The following is a 17,478-nucleotide window of genomic DNA, read 5'->3' as shown; positions in this document are numbered from 1 at the left end:
CTCTCTCTCTCTCTCTCTCTCTCTTTCTTGCTCTCTCTCTATCTCTCTCTCTCACTCTCTCTCTCTCTCTCTCTCTCTCTCTCTCTCTTTCTCTCTCTGTGTGTGTGTCGAGCTGGCACTCACACAATGTTAATTAACATATCTCTCTCACTCACTCACTCACTCTCTCTCTCTCTCTGTCTCTCTCTCTCTCTCTGTCTCTCTCTCTCACTCTTTTGTTCTTTCTCAACACTCTCATTTAACTCTCTCTCCCTTAGATAGACACTAAAGAATATGTTTTATATGTCCATGGACTTTCTCTCTCTCTCTCTCTCTCTCTCTCTCTCTCTCTCTCTCTCTCTCTCTCTATCTATCTATCTCTCTCTCTGTCTCTATCTCTCTCACTCTCTCTCGATCGCTCTCTCTCTCTCTCTCTCTCTCTCTCTCTCTCTTTCTTTTATACTGTATATACACTCGTTTCTTTCCCTCTTATATCTCCCAACCCTCTCTCCTCTCATACTCTCTCACGATGTCTATCAATTTCTTTTCCTCCAGTCTCACAAACTGGGTCAAGATTATTACAAATTTTATATTATTATGCATTAAAGAATCATAAATATCAGATATCATATTATTACATATACATACATACAAGGGCAATTCTTTAAAATAGTAATATATTTTAGTCTATGTTGAAACAACTTGAGCAAACATGTCACTTGTGGGGAAATAAAGAGGCTAACATTGAACGTTGAATCGAAAATTTAGATTACGATGACATCAACCAACAACATGAGAAACAAGGACAAGAAAAATTAAAGATATCCAAAGATTTTTTTTTTCATTATTGCGATCTGAGATCGTCAGAAATATTCTCTATCAAAACAATATTCAGTCCATTTGCATTCTGTACACGTTATGGTTGATAACACAAAACACAAAAGTATGTATACATAAATAAATCTTTGATTATTTTAACAATATAATGAAATAGACTCTATTCAACGTTTCAACGTTTAACAGTTATAAATTGTCTTTGATATCAATAAAAATTCATCTCAAAATTAGCAAGTCAATATGCCTAACTCTAACAAGACACTTTTTAAAAAAATTGGGCCAGAAAACGTTCCCTTTTATAGGACAGATTGAGCTGATCCACAGATTATGAAATAGTCTTTAACCCTCTCTTACCAACTGTAGGAAAATCGTCCAATTCTTTTTGATACAACCAACATTTTTAAATTCAGTTTTCTTTTGTACATCACAAAATTTGAAGAAATCATTTTTCTATAGCCTAGTTTTGAACATTCAATGCTGTGTTGTAGAGCTTGTATTGCTGAACAAAATTTGTAAAGCATGTACCAATTTCCTTTGAATTTTAAAAACCGCAATTTTTATTTTTGTTTAGGTTTGACGTTTCGGGGAAAACCCGGAAAATGGTTGGTACAGAGAGAGTTAACCAGAGATTTTTATTTTAAATCTCAGATTAAGACTTTTTGACAAGAAGGTGGTCACCTTATTCTATGGATATGAAGTCAAATTTCATGGCCAAATTAGTATAATAGTGTTTTGTCAGACTATGGCAATTTGCTTGTGTACGTTCATACAATAATATACCGTTGTCAGGAGACATTCTCGCTCTGGCTTCTGTAATAACAGAATGCTGTGACAACGTCATCAAACTTCCGTAGTTCAAAAGATTGCAGGTTTGGCACCCAATAGAGGCATTCAGATTTTTTAAAGCATCTGGGTTTTCCAATATTTATTTTTTCCTCAGATTCCTACTTAAATACTGCAGTCCTCTGAATAAACAAACACATTTTAAAAGTTTTGGCCAGAAAACTCATCCTCGAATATTTAGCTATTAAAATGACCCTCATCTTTTCAAACACCCTCAAACCTGGGCTTTGCTCAGGTTTCGGTCTTTTTTGCTTTTACAAGATGAGGGTCAGTTTAATCGATCGATATTGATTGAAGGACGAGTTTTCTGGCCAAAACTTTAAACACATGCTTTTTCAGAGTATGGCAGAATACTGAGCTCGATTTTTCCTTTTGTTTGCTTGATGTCTTCTTACCCTTTTCACAAAGATATCAGTAAACTGGAACAGTAATGAGACTTGCAGCACGAGACACATCGCTGTTACTGCTGTCTTTACCGAATCCATGTAATTTCATCGTATCGAAAGCGAATTCAACTCCTATTCTAAAACCCAGTGCGATATAATTAATTTTGTTATCTCGTCATCACCACTAGATAACAGTCGCATTATATTTGTTCATGAAACGGAATTTTCTGTCTGGCATCTCTTCCAATTTAGCAATGATTGGCTAACTATATTCATTATCATAGCAAAATGCTTTGTGCGATATATAACGCTCCAGTTGGAGTAATCAATACGATTATTTTTATTCTCCATTTTGCACTTCAGATTTTGTGGTAATTTTAAAGAACCAATTATTATAATTTTATTCTTTTACAACTGTGACCGTAACATTTTCATTGAATCGCGTGATGGAAAACTAGTATTGAATGCATTAATTTCTTGAGTATTACAAATGTATCTATCTATGCTTTCTGAATCATTTTAAAAGTTAGTTTATTGAAAACTGTTAACCTCTTATCACCTTCTTTTTAATGTCATCGACATTGATGTAATCAAGTTCCACTTTTGTTGACTTATACTTATTGTCGGTTTTGGAAAAATGCATGTCATTTTGAATATTTTGCTTATTTACCTTTCTATTCTTCATTGCAAAACGATTTCCACAAAACAACGATGCGAGTGTTTTAAAACTGTCTGTAATTCCCGAATACGTATTTTTCTTTTGACAGATAGCAAACAGAACGTACAATTTGGTATGGTAGTCAAAGAAATTGTTGGTAACTTATATAATCAAGCTACCGCCGATGAAGTTGCAGTTCAACCAATCCCTTGTTGACTGAATAATTCGAAGAAAAAAAACCCCAGTATCGTCGACCTCTGCTTAAGCTGTGAGTTTATTTTACACATCGCTGATGGCCAGTGTTTTTCAAACACTATTCTGTGATCACTTCCAAATTAACTCATTTTGAGTTTTAATTTATCTTGAGAATGTGTTTGCGTTCTGTTGTCTAGTCTGTTGTCATAATCTGGTGTCCATGGGACGCTTTTTTGCTGTCAGTTTATATAACACATTATGGTTGGTTGACAAAACAGTGAGAAAAGAGCGCCACGCTATACTATAAACTCCGACTCTGGGAATATTTCTTCACAATTCTTTATAGAATAGATCCGTACGAATAGAAAAGAAAGCTGTCCTCCTTTGTTGAATATATTATATAGTTCAGTATTTGAAGATCATAATGATGATGATAATAATAATGTATATTATAATTTCACCGCTGCAGTCACTGTTTATTCCAAAACATGAGTTGAAAATATTTTATGATAACCTTTTATGATATGATGATTTGAACGAACAAGGATGTCAGTGAGAGATTGGACTATGGGACAACTCAGAAGGCGTCCCTGAGAAATCGGATCCCACAGAGCCCACCATTTCATCGGGATGCATGTAGCCTCTGTGTAGCATGGCGATGTCGCCGTGAGCTGGGCTGCCGGCTAGAGGATGGTGATGGTGCCGCATCATCATTTCGTGGTGGGGTGGTGGGCTGTGCATGCCAGAATCCATATGATCAAATGAAGACATCTGGGGAAAAAAGAATTTTTTTTAAAATGTATTAGGGTGATGATTATCAAAATTGACAATTTTTTAAAAAGATAATTAATTGTTGAGAGATGAACGTCAATTCATAACTTAAGAATGCTAAGAAGGCTCTGTGCTCGTCTTGTACTAGACAAGCAACGGTGAGCGTGATTAATGAGCCATGGTAATTTTTGCTGACTCGAGAGTGGTATCCTTTATAAGACATAATTTATACATCGTCCCACTAGGCTCAAGTACAATATTCAATGTGTGCTCGGCTCTCTCTCTCTCTCTCTCTCTCTCTCTCTCTCTCTCTCTCTCTCTCTCTCTCTCTCTCTCTCTCTCTCTCTCTCTCTCTCTCTCTCTCTCTCTCTAGCCTCTATGTTCTACCAACAACCAGTTTTCGATCAATATAATATGACGGAAAGGAGTTTGCAATAGACCAAAACTACTTAAATGGATAGGAAATATAAACTCCCTGTTTCAATATTTGGATCAACTCCACCCTTCCCTTCCCTTCAAGGATCTCATTTTGTTAAAGGACAGCTCTGTTATTATCATTAGAACCAAATTTAATACTTCTTAATAGTAATATTGACGAAAAGTAATCTAGTTGAGATTAATAAAATGGCATCAATAACAATCGGTTATTCCAAATGAAGGCAATTGAAACATCGTTTACAGAAAAATGCAGCACTTGAATTTTAGAAGCAAAGTACATAGACAGAGAATCTATATTTCAATGTCTTGGATAGTGTAGTCCATTCATACAACACCAATGAAAAAGATTATAGGGATATTATGAATCTGGATTACAATACACATAAAGATACACAATAAAACAAATCTAATGTCTGTCTGGGGTACAAATAAATGGATTTCATGCATATAAATATATTGGATACAAGATCGTCGGAAAACCAAATCAAAAAGTTTCATATGCAAACTTTAAAAAATGATATATAGATAGGTTACATATACAAATAAAAACAAATCCAGGCTAGTAGCAGTTTTTCAAAAACAAGTGCAATATAAACGGTTTTGATTTTAAAGATTTTGTTATAATAATATTAATGTTGTAACATCGAAATCTTAGTTTGAAACCACACTCGTCCACACACAATTAAAAAAAACAAACAAGCAAACAAAAAAAAAACAAAACAAAACAAAACAAAACAAAACAAAAACAATGAAAATAGATTAAAAACAAGTAGCAGCAAATGATCGTGACCTTCAAATTAAAATAAAGGGTGAATCACAATTCAGTGGAGCGGGCACTTATGTTGATAACAACGAAGAATGACGTGAGTAGAAAAGTGCCAGAAGACACTAAAAGAGAATAAAAAAACTTCGCGGCGATGGGGCCTCGGACCTAAGACCTTACTGGCACGACAACTCCGCCTGGCCGGGGAGAGGGTGGCGCAACGGAGGATAACTCTGACAGTAGCGCTACCCTCTCCCAGGCGGAGTTGTCGTACCAGTAATGGCGTGGGTTCGAGCCCCCATCGCCGCGAAGTTTTTTTTTTAATTCTCTATTGTCTTCTGGCACTTTTCTACTCACTTCATTCTTCGTTGTCATCAAATCAAAATGTGACCTGTCGTATCAAAACAGTATTATGGCGTGATTAACCAGATGTCACTTGAAGATTTTTTTATATAGCTAGTACGCAACAAAACATGGAAAATAAACCCAAGTTTTATATTTTGACTTTTTAAAAAAGGGTGGATGAAATAGTCATATTTTTAAACTAAAAATGTTAGCTTTTAGCGTGTCAACCCCCCCCCCCCCCCCCCCGACATATATCGTTTTGAGACCATGGGTCACTAATTTTAAAAATAAAAAAGAGAAAAGGATAAAATTAAACTGATATTATTGCATGACAATGTGACACAACTATATTGATATGACTAAGACTTGAGGCGCGTGTTTGAAATATTCACAGTTTGATTAAAATTTCAAGTTATTTTCATCATGAATGAGAGTTTCAATTCAAAAGCAAGTACATACTTTACCCCTACGCCATCTCCTTGCCATGAGATATGTATATATCCGCTTACTTACGATGCGAAACAATAAATTGAAACGACGGATATTAAAAACGATTTCTGTGATTTTTTTTTTCTTATTTAACTTTTCAGGTTTATATCCCTCTGTTCAATGTTCCTAAACAAAAAAAAATTTTAAAGCAAGGCAGTATTTCAATTTTAAGATTTTCTCCATGTTGATTAAATATTCTCTATTGTTATATTTTTTTTTCTTCCAACGACTAATAAAGGGTCTTTACCCCTGACAATCCTTGTTGCTTATTGTTTTCTTAATAAAGATGTTACATTCTTTTGTGTTTTTTTTTTATGTCGTTTCTTTTTATTGTTTTTAATTGGATTATTTTTGTTTTGTTTTGTTTTTGTTGTATTAATGGTTAATTTCTTCTTTTTTTTTTTGTTTTGCCTATTACAAAGCAAATAAAAAAAACAAACTTCCTGAGAGATTTGTCCGACACGCTGGGTCCCCTCTGAGAATGCAGCCATAAACTGACAAATCATCGTTTTAATTTTTGCCAGAAAATATTTTAGATTCAATTATCGATGAATTAAGACGGTTCTCAACTTGCCAAAATTCTTAAACACGGGACTTCGAAAAAGTCTAAGATTTGATTATTTGTTGTTGTTGACAAGTTGAGGATTCCTTTATTGCTGAATATTTGAGGATAAAAGGTTTCGGACCAAAATGACAAACGCGTTTTGTCATTGTAAGTCAGATTAGATATTATAACTATAATACAAATTCTACAGGCTCTTGGCGTTTTCTCCCATTGTTTTCATTGCTTATTCAACACAGGATGGATATTGATTAATTCCCCTCGCCTGGAAACCTTTTATGCAATAAAAGTTACGATTCCCCGTTTCTCTGATTTTTCCGCAATAAGAATAATAAACAGAATTTCTGAAGATTAAATTTCTGATTGTTAATTCAGTCGGTTGAGCTAGACTGAGAGTAGTAATTAATTTTGTTTCCTATTTCTTTCAGAAACCCAGTCTTTATAATTTTTTTCCGCTCTTTCCTCCAGAGAAAACAATAAACAGGGCGCAATAACAAAATCATGCGCGTCAATTCTTTCATTGTTATTGCTCTAATGATTTTTATTGTCAATGACTTTCTTTGGCTATCCGGTTAATGTTTTTATTTCACCTAGAATGTACTGGGTTTTAGTTTAAAAATTGAGACATCGAAACGTATCATTAGTCCAACACTTTTATTTCAAACAAAAACATACATATCTGTTTGTATCAAAATAAGTGTCGTCACGTGTTTCAAACATCTAGAGAATTTAATACAAAATCTACCTGCAAAATAATGTGGCTCTCATACAAAACGTAAACGCGCATACAGCGTTGTCGATTTTTAAAAATAATAGTCAACTGAATGAATTAAAATAATCCGTTTTCTTTAGGGAAGAAACATAAATAAAACATAAATTATAGGATTGACATCTATTGGCATTTCAGAAACACAACCACAGCGTATTGATACATACTTTTATCTAAACAAGACAAAGTTAACCCGGAGTTGAAAAAGGAAAACAGAAGCAGGCATGGATAAATAAGTGAGTGGATGGTGGTGTGGTTGGGAAGACAAATAAACCAACTGACGATGATGATGATGATCAATGGAGGAATGGATGGATGGAACGATGGATGGATAGATGGACGGATGGAAGGATGGATGGATGGATGGACTCTCACATGTTCATCCTCACTGATCCTCCAGATAAACCACCGTATCATCCTCTTCCTCCATCGACATCATCACTGTCGACCCGGCATCGTCATCATCCATCATCATCATCATCATCATTTGCTGCTGGTGTTGTTGGTGATGATGTTGGTGCTGCTGGTTGTTTGAAGGATGTTCAGCCAGAATATCATGCGGAAAGTTGTGGTGGTGGTGGTGGAGGTGGTGGGAGGGATGAAGATGAGGAGGAAGAGCATGAGGAGGGTAAGGAAATTTGAGATGGTTGTTGCTACGTTGTTGTAGGAACTGTTCGGAAAAGCTAGAAGGAGGCATGAAAGTGTTGCTGCTGCTGTTGTTGTGGTTGCTCACCAATTGTTGGAAGGGTGCGTGTGGCTGGTCCATCTCGCCCTGCATGGCGAATTCTGAGAGGGCTTTCCAAGGGGTCTGATAGCTTTGGACCTCCACTGGGGTACCTTGCATGCCTGCTGGGGGTTCATTTCTGACTGGACTAGAGGCCACCATTGGAACGCCTTGAAGAGGTCGGCCCAGACCTCCACCATTCTGGATAAAATAAGCAAGAAAAAGTGGTACGTTATTATGGTGCTGAAACTCTGAAGTGACGATGAGGTCTATATTTTAAGTTAGAAAAAAAGATCGGTGTACTTTTTTACTAAAACCACACTTGTTATATTCCTCTATTATTTGGTTAAGGCACTGTTCAAAATGTTACAGTTGAATTTATTCGACAAACACAAATTTGTCCTCGGGGAGTATAAACCAATGACGCGGGTCAAAGCACAGACTTCTGAGTTTTTATTTTTTCGCTGCATAACTAAAGATTACACAAGCGCAGCTTTTAAAGATGAAAAAATATTGAAATAAAAATGATGTATAAACAGTAAAACAAAGACGAATGATTTATACGGCAAAATATCCATGCAATGAAAAAGAAAACGAACAAAGACAATGATACAAAAATGATAAGTAGCGTAAGATATCTTCTCAGTAAACATAAATGGTCAAATCAGAAAATTCTCAGTAAACATAAATGGTCAAATCAGAAAATTCTCAGTAAACAAATGGTCAAATCAGAAAATTCTCAGTAAATATAAATGGTCAAATCAGAAAATTCTTAGTAAACATAAATGGTCAAATCAGAAAATTCTCAGTAAACATAAATGGTCAAATCAGAAAATTCTCAGTGGAACAATATTTCAATATTGTCTGACATTTTAGTTTAGTTTTTTTTTCAATTTTACACTAACTGTGTCAAAATTAATGCCTGTCTTGTAAAGCAATTTATGCAATGACGACAGAATAGCTATGATTTTTCTTAATCCACGAAAAGAAAAAAGTATATAAATCAAGTAAAAAAGATCCCATCAAATCTATAATAATATTATGTTCAAATGCCACATTATCTCTCTATTATTCCAGGTATGAGAAAATTCCCACAAAACTCCGTCGTTTTTATAATAAAAGCAGCATTTGCAATTTCTATAAACCTTACATTTAAATGTACACGGAATTAAGAATTGAGGTTCGGCCCCAAGCGAATTGTCAATTCCATCAAATCTTATAAATCTACATAATATTATAATATATCCAGAATTTGCCAGAATTAAAAACCTCTAAAAGTGAAAAAAGAAAGTTAGAATATAAGAAATCTTGCATATAAATCCTTTCTTATACACGCTGTCAAGTGTAGAATCACTCTATTAAACAGACAATAAATCTGTCACCTATCTTCTTCTTCTTTGCACTTTCAATTTTATCCGTACAACCAAAGACCAGACAGTTCTCAAACCATGACATTTATTTCATTTGTGCGGCGATAGAATGACCCCTCAATTCACACGCTCTTTACGGCTTTGTCGCCGTTTTCAACTTAAAAATAAAAACCGCATCATTAATTTCTACAATTTCCTCGACCCGGGGAGCTCGTCCCGGGTCTTATGACTGATGTTTGAAAGCGGAAACGGGTAGTTTAAAAGCCTGTGATTATCACACCTATGCCAAGTCCTCCATTCAAATAGTCGCGTGGACATGGTCGTAGCCGTTAGCAGCATCTTCTACCCTCCCAATCTCTACCGCAAACCGCTCATGAAGCCCCATGGGTGTTCTTAATGGGCATTGGATGGGGTCATTTTGGCAGTTTCCGTCTGTCGCAGATTGTTAGAGCTCACTTGAGCATGTCAGCGGTGATAGCTCACCACGTGATCGGAGAATAAGTACCATTGTTGTCGTCTCAAGCGTTAATATACAAGTACATTTCGTACAAATTCAGTGGTGTAGTTGTCATTTTGCTTTAGCGAAGTGATTTTTTGATGATGATGATGATAACAATAGAGATATTGCATATCGATATTTATATTTAAATTTTGAGATCAAATTTCAGTTTTAATCCAGGTTATATTAATGATGATGATGATAGTTATGATGATGATGATGATAATAATAATAATAATAATAATAATAATAATAATAATAATAATAATAATAATAATAATAATAATAATAATAATAATAACAATAATGATAATGATAGCAAAGAGTTAAAATCACAAGAGACAAAAGAAAGTAAAAATAATGATTTAAATTGTATATTGCCACTATTGATAATCTGACTCTTGTCATTGGTTCTGTAACCACCTATAGGGATATTTAATCTCGTACGCCAAAAGTGCTATACATAGAGGAAAAAAAACCCCCAAAAATCTAGAGCATCTTATAGCGCAATATCCACTAAACAGTTCAGAGTGATATGTAGAAGGATGATATTACACTGTTTGATTTTAATAACCACATATTACACATACATAGACACATTATCTCCCATGCCCTCACACACAGACACACACACACACACACACACACACACACACACTATTACTTCTTTCACGCCAACAAACACACAAACACACACACATACACACACACACAAACGTCAGGAAAAAAATAGATAAAACAGAAAACATAGACTATAGAGAATATGAAGAAATAAAAAAAGAAAAAAATATAACTGCTTACTTCTCCGACCTTTTGAGATTATTTCTATATCTTTATAGCATTTATTTGATAAAACCGATGATCTGGGGTTTAAAAAAAAGAAAAAAAAAAGAAAAAAAATAGCAAAGAACAATGAACAAACACAAAAACAAGAAAAGAAAAGTGAAAAAAAAAAATGAAAGAAACAGCACAACTAAACTTATCCAAGAAATAATAAGTGACTTACAGAGGAAAGAAAATGAAAATCACAACCGACTATGACATTGGATAAAAAAAAAAAAAAGAAGAAAGGAAGAAATATGAACGTAGAGAACACAAATAAAAAGAAAAGAAAGAAAACAGAAAAGCTCTCATTCTTTCTGTCCATTCCTGATGACGCGTATTATGTTTATAGCGGATATTGAATTATTCAGGGGTTGACATTTTGCCCATAGTAAGACAATTTGCCTAATGGACGGGAAAAATGCCTGAATAGAGAGGAGAACTAGAGACGTGTATCCCGACTTGATCGAGTGAATGGCTGGATGGAGTGAGAGAGAAATCTCGTACTTGATGAATGGAGTTTGATGAATAGGGGTAGAGGATGTAAAAAAAAAAAAATAATAATAACAATAATGGCGATGGATGAGAATGAGACGGAGGAGATGGAAGAGGATGGAGAGAAGAGTAGTTGGAATTCGAAGAGTAATAAAACTTTGAGTGTGAGTATGATAATATTATGGGTGTATTTGTGTGTGCGTGTGTGTGTGTGTGTGTTTTGTGTGAAGGGAAGGGAAGGGGGCGGGGGGGGGGGGAAGGGTATGTGATAAATCAATGATGGGAGGGGGTGTGATTCTCGTAGTAGAAGAAGGGAGGAAACCGGTGAATTTGTTCTTTAAAGATTTAAAATGTTGATTAAATGCAATGATATGAGGAATTATAATATTTGATGAATGTTGTATAGCAAGAGAGAGAGAGAGAGAGAGAGAGAGAGAGGGAGGGAGAGAGAGAGGGAGAGAGATAGATAGATAGATAGATAGATAGAGAAAGAGAGATGAATATAGTTAGATAGATAATAGATAGATAGATAGATAGGTAGATAGATAGATGGTGAGAGAGAGAGAGAGAGAGAGAGAGAGAGAGAGAGAGAGAGAGAGAGAGAGAGATTACAGAAGTAGAGAGGAGAAGAAGAGAGAATGAGAATTCACATAACAGCACAAGGCCGTATACATTTTATTTAGTTGTCTTGACAGGCATTTCTAAAAAGCCAAAGTACAAAAAAAAAAAAAAAAAAAAAAAAAAAAAAAAAATAAAAAACAACAAATAACAAACGAAAAACAAAACAAAATATAATAAAAAACAAACAAAACAAATACATCCCCCTCTAAAATTATTTTAAAAAAATTTTCTTTTAAAAAAAAGTAATTAAAGGTCAATTCTCTAGCATAATAAAAAAAAATATCATATATATATAATCATAATGGTCTTTAGAAATAGTTCAATGTGTCACATAGCCTATAAATACACTTAATAACCCTTTTCCATTGAATGAAATCTGTATCTATACTATATCATATTATGAGAGATCATAATACGCAATAATAAGACTGTCTGACCACTACAGACAAATCCAAACAATACCAAAATAATAGTGCTGGTCAAGAGCAGCCCGTGACAGAAGAATTGATCTGCATATCGATAATTAATCACTTGGAAATGTCTTTATAGATACGATACGTCAGCGAGGATTTAATACATTATCAGGGCTTTTGTGATGTTTCCGCATTTTATCCAGGTTTTTGTTTGTTTGTTTGTTTGTTTTGTTTTTATTTCGTGAAACAATAACATTTGCTGCTAGACTTTGGGTAGGATATTGGGCTATTGCAATGGAATAATGTTCATTCTCTCCCCGCTCCTCTTTTTTTTTAACGACACCGAAATGGGGACACTGTTTACATTGATGAATAATAATAATAATAATAATATGATGATGATGATGATGATGATGATGATGATGATGATGATGATGATGATGATGGTGGTGATAAAAATCATTGAAATGATAGTAATAATCAGCATCATCATTATCTTTCATCCTTCTCTTCCTCATTCTTTTAACTCTCTTCCACCCCCAACCCATTTCTCCCTTTTGAAAAAAAAAAAAAATCACATTCTCACCAGCAGCAGTTTCAACAATCAAATGTTTTTATTTCCACAGCCTAGTGTCACGCCATAAGTTATTATTGTCTTCGCCTTCGCCATCTCTATAGACAAAACAAGCTAAGCCAGTCAGCTGAATACAACTCCGATTGGAAAGTAATAAGAGAAAAAGAAGGAATAGGAAATCTGCAGGGAATACATTATAACATGTAAGGCTTAATCAATGATCGGTAGTACAGATCAGAAGCAAAATAAAGAGACGCATGAAATTTGTTCTCCATTGTTATGAGCTTCGAACTTTGTTCAAAATGAAATTTAACAATACGTAAAGAAATCACGACTTTTTGATAAAATAGTAAACTGATTTTTTTTTATAAAGAGAGAAAGAGAGAGAAACACATTTCCCGGCTCCATTGTAAGATCAAATTAAAAACAATATGGCCACAACGCGTGAAACGAGTCTAAAACAATGATTTTCTACAGCGATGATGGAAAAACAACGGCGATGGCACTGGTTGAAAAGAAAACAGAAATAGGAATCCTTGCTGGATGTTGTTGTTCCCTGCGGCCATTTATCGAGTTCCAGTCCTCCAATTTCCCACCTTCCTCTCTAGTCAGGCATGAATGAATTTGTCGCCCACTGGATGCCAACGCCTAAGAACGGAAATTGGACGCCTCCAAAACTAGAGTTGTCGTTCCTTATTGAATCGGCCAATCAGAGAGCATTAAAAAGCTTCTTTTCGAAGATGGGTTTATTCTTCTGTTTCTTTTTCTTTCTTTTTTTTTTTTTAAACCAAAAATATATGGAATATTCGGGAGATAAAGATAATACATCCAAAAACTTCAAAAACTGAATAATTCTTTTCAGAGAAGTGGAAAATATTTATAAAATTCTCACGAAAAATAATAATAATAATAATAATAATAATAATAATAATAATAATAATAATAATAATAATAATAATGATGATGATGATGATGATGATGATGATGATGATGATGATGATGATGATGATGATGATGATGATGATTATGATGATGATGATGATGATGGTGATGATGCTGATGGTGATACGATTATCCACTGGAACTCAAAAATCTTAAGATTGATCCAGAGACACGTAATTATTCATCTATAATCTACTTGGTCATATTGGATGAGTCCATTATGAAACGTTGATTTTTTAAAATAAAATGCCTCAAGCATTATATAATATATAATACTGTTATAACGTTCATAATGCAACTATCGGAGATGAAAAGCAACACACATTAAATTGTGTTTTTAAAGAATGGCAGAAAGAAAAAAAAATACAAGAAAATAACAACCACAACAAAATATCCCCTCCCCCACTCCCCCCTCCCCCCTTCCGCCCCCCCCCCCCTATTTTTAAAAAATCCCAACAACACAAAACCAATGAACTTTTTTTCTTTAAATCATCAAAAGTTTTCTAGTAATTTTTACAGTAAAAAAGTGGGTTTAAATTAATAGAATTAGTAAAATATCATTCAAGCTTTAGTCAGCATTACCAACTTCACATTAATTTACATTCTACCCTTTTCTTTATGAGTGTTTTTATCCCAATGAAGAGAAATCACAAGTGTGAGAGAAATAAATGATAGACATTGGAACGGCTCTTTATCTTTCACGCACCATTAAAACCGGAAATCCAATCTTCCAAACAATACGATCGAATAAGGAACTTCCGCTACAGCGTCAGGACGCCCAAGGATAGAGAATTCTATCGCTGTATTTATTGTTTCCTCAGAATTTTTCATTCTTCTTTATTGTACTTCACTCCAAACCACCCCTACCCCCCCCCCAACGCCCCCCCCCCCTAGAAAAAAGTAATCCAGAAATTTGTAGAGATCATCTAGATCTCCTGATAATCACCTTATCAATTTATTATGAGAGTGACATTTTTATCATGTGTTATTTTTTGTTGTTCGTTTTTCCTGATTTTTTGTTGTTTATTTTGTTTTTGCTTTTATTTTGTTTAGTTTAATTTTTCTTTCTTGTTTGTTACAAATTTCATACAGATTGTGACGTAGAAGTTAATTTTTTTGACATCGACCATTTTCAATTCTTTGTGGAAGTTGATTGAAAAAAAATACTGTAAGTTAGCTATTCTCAAGTGAGTAGAAAACATGCGTAAATAAAAACAAAACAAGTCAATATACCTTTACATTTCTGGGAGATGTTGTTATTGAAGGAAATCAATTGAAAATGATTCGTACAGCTAAGTTGCGTGACTAGCAGTGTGGCAATCTATTCTGTATTGCGCCATCTAGAGGAGTTTTCGTATATAAGAGAAATAATGCATTGACTGAAAGAACTAACAATGGAGCTGGTCGGACAATAAATTTGACATTGGATTAAGATGATTACAATTCTAGATATAGAACGAACAATGATCGGATATTCGTGTTATTGATTTGTAAACAATACACATGACAAATCTGTGTTGTTTTGTGGTCTTGCAATAGTAGGCGCTCGACTTGCTACCTTTTAGTCGAAGGTTCGATTCTCATCGAGGGCTTCGCGATTTCAAGTCCTTAGAAAATAGTTATTATCTTTTGTTTTGTGTCCTTTGTCAAAGTGATACCCCCCCCCCCCCCCCACACACACACACTTTTTTCCTCACTGCCAAAGGCAAAATCATGAATTGTATTGCATTAAATGTAGAGAAAAACAGCAAACACCCCCCCCCCCCTCCCACACACACATACGCATAAAATCATAATAAGCAAGACAGAACAAACGAACACATAATACAAAACCTAAGAACACAAAAAAAGCATAACAAAAATGATATTAACAACAGCGAGGGTAAAAATGATAGATACATTTATGATCATTCTTACAATAGTCATCGCATCCACCATTTCCGCCGTGAGTAACAATAACATCAGAAATGTCAACAAATTAAAAAGCAGCAACAATAAGCAGAGTCAACGACGACATCGTCATCGTCGTGATAATGAGAATCCTCCTCCTCCTCCTCCTCCTCATCCTCCTCCTCCTCCTCCTCCTCCTCCTCCTCCTCCTTGTCATCACCGTCATCATCATCATCATCATCATCATCATCATCATCATCATCATCATCATCATCGTCGTCGTCGTCATCATCATCATCATCATCATCATCATCATAACCATCATCATCATCGTCGTCGTCGTCGTCGGCTTCATCATCATCATCATCATCATAATCATATTATCTTCATCATCAAAACAACATAATATAACAAAAACAACAAAAACAACAGCAACAACAACGACAACGCTGCAATCAGTCAGGTGTCGGAAAGAGTCGCATTGTCCCATATCCCATGCCGTGTGAGTCTTTGTGTGGATTTCTATGGATAATTAAATTGACGGGATCCTGTGTTTTTCCACTTAATCAGCTCTCGGGGGGAGTCAGGATGGTTCCATGGGACACAAGATGGCTCCTAGGCAAATAATACCAGGAATATGGTTTCCATCAAAAATTGCCATGTACATTCACTTCCTTTTCCCTCCAGATATTATTGCTCTGGAACACAATCCCCCGCCAACCCACCATAAAAAAAGATAAAGTTGTTTAACTTCTTTTTTTTTTGTGGTTATGTTTCACTATTTGTGTATCTCTTCTCCTTAGTTAGTTTGGTTTCCATCGAATAGAAATAATTTTTTACAAAGATAGTGATAAATCTTTGCTATTCTTGGCTTTATTGTATAAGTCGCACTTCATTTAAAAGGAAATAATAAATCATTTGTTTCTATTGTCATAAACAACTTGTAAAACTACGTTTTTACACTTTAGTCAGAAAACCTTTTTTTTTTTCCTCTCCATATAATATATCCCCAATAAAATGATCCCCGAATTGTCAGAATTCTTAAACCCGAGTATTCATAACACACACACACACACACACACACACATACATAGATACAAAAGAAAATAACTCTCAAACCTGGGACTTCGCGATGTAGGGAAGTATAGAAGTGAAGGCTTGAAACTAATTTAGATTTAGTGTGTATGAGATTAGTGGGTTTGGATAACGTTCTGAAATGCCTTAACAAATATTATGTATTTGTGCTTTTGGTCAACAGATAGTATATATTTGCATTCCAATTCAAAGAGATAAAAAGTGGAAGAAAAAAAATACAACAAAAAAAACAAACCCCCCCCCCCCCCAAAAAAAAAAAAACAAAAAAAAAACAAAAAAAAAAAAACAAACAAACAAAAAAACAAAAAACAAAAAACAAAAAAACAAACAAACTCAAAACGATTCAAAGATTACCACACACCACTTAACTCTCACAATTGGCTTTTCGAGTTTGGCTTCTTAATAATCTCAGTACTAATTCAAACTATACTTATATTCTACACCGCGGTGTACCACTAGCATGTGACACGACTAGATATACCCTTATCTGCTATAGTATTACAATCATATTAAACTGCTATAACTGATAACGCCATCATAATATCATTCCTCTGTCCATCATCATCATCATCATCATCATCATCATCATCATCATCATCATCATCATCATCATCATCATCATCACAGCAAGGAAATAAGCGGATGATATCCTCGATCATGTCCAAGCATGGACTTCTCGCTCCACTTTGCAATTCTCAATCATAGACTTCTTATTCTCAATCAATCGAAAGATGCTATTTAAGGCAATTATCCAAGGAGAAACATATATACTTTTACGATCATAAATATTTCAAGTATAATAATAACATCAAAATTAAGAGCGTCCCCTCTCCCTTTTAAGATGCAACAGCATCCCCTAATGAATGTCAATTGGGCACCGGAGATGCTAGTGCGCAGTCTATCCTACTTTCATTTTTTAAAAACGTCCTTTCGATTCCACCGCCAAAGGTTGTTGTTGATAACATCAAGGTCACACTCAACTTTCAATTCATAGAACA

At 34.7% G+C, this 17,478-nt stretch overlaps 1 protein-coding gene across 4 annotated transcripts in view; it reads right to left on the bottom strand.

The window, feature by feature from the left end:
- Nucleotides 1-430: 430 nt before the first annotated feature.
- The window catches only part of LOC144965326 (insulin gene enhancer protein ISL-1-like), a 78,871-nt gene continuing 61,823 nt past the window's right edge, over nt 431-17,478 (bottom strand). The window contains exons 6-8 of one of the 4 annotated variants that reach the window (XR_013644001.1): nt 7,769-7,960; nt 2,014-3,669; nt 431-1,821 (exon numbers count right to left, since the gene is read on the bottom strand). Coding sequence is in view for 3 of the 4 variants with exons in the window: in XM_078900557.1 (XP_078756683.1) it covers nt 7,421-7,960 (540 nt within the window). In the remaining variant the exon portion in view is untranslated. Of the gene's footprint in view, nt 3,670-7,410; nt 7,961-17,478 lie in introns of all 4 variants that reach the window. The other 3 variants (XM_078900558.1, XM_078900557.1, XM_078900559.1) reach the window with 3 other exon arrangements.

The sequence above is a fragment of the Berghia stephanieae genome, chromosome 2, assembly GCF_034508935.2.
Source record: "Berghia stephanieae isolate SIO BIC M18660-M18661 chromosome 2, UCSD_Bste_1.3, whole genome shotgun sequence".
Lineage (NCBI taxonomy): Eukaryota > Metazoa > Mollusca > Gastropoda > Nudibranchia > Aeolidiidae > Berghia > Berghia stephanieae.
Note: the sequence above shows the minus strand (reverse complement) of the source record. Positions and strands in the feature narration are given on the sequence as shown.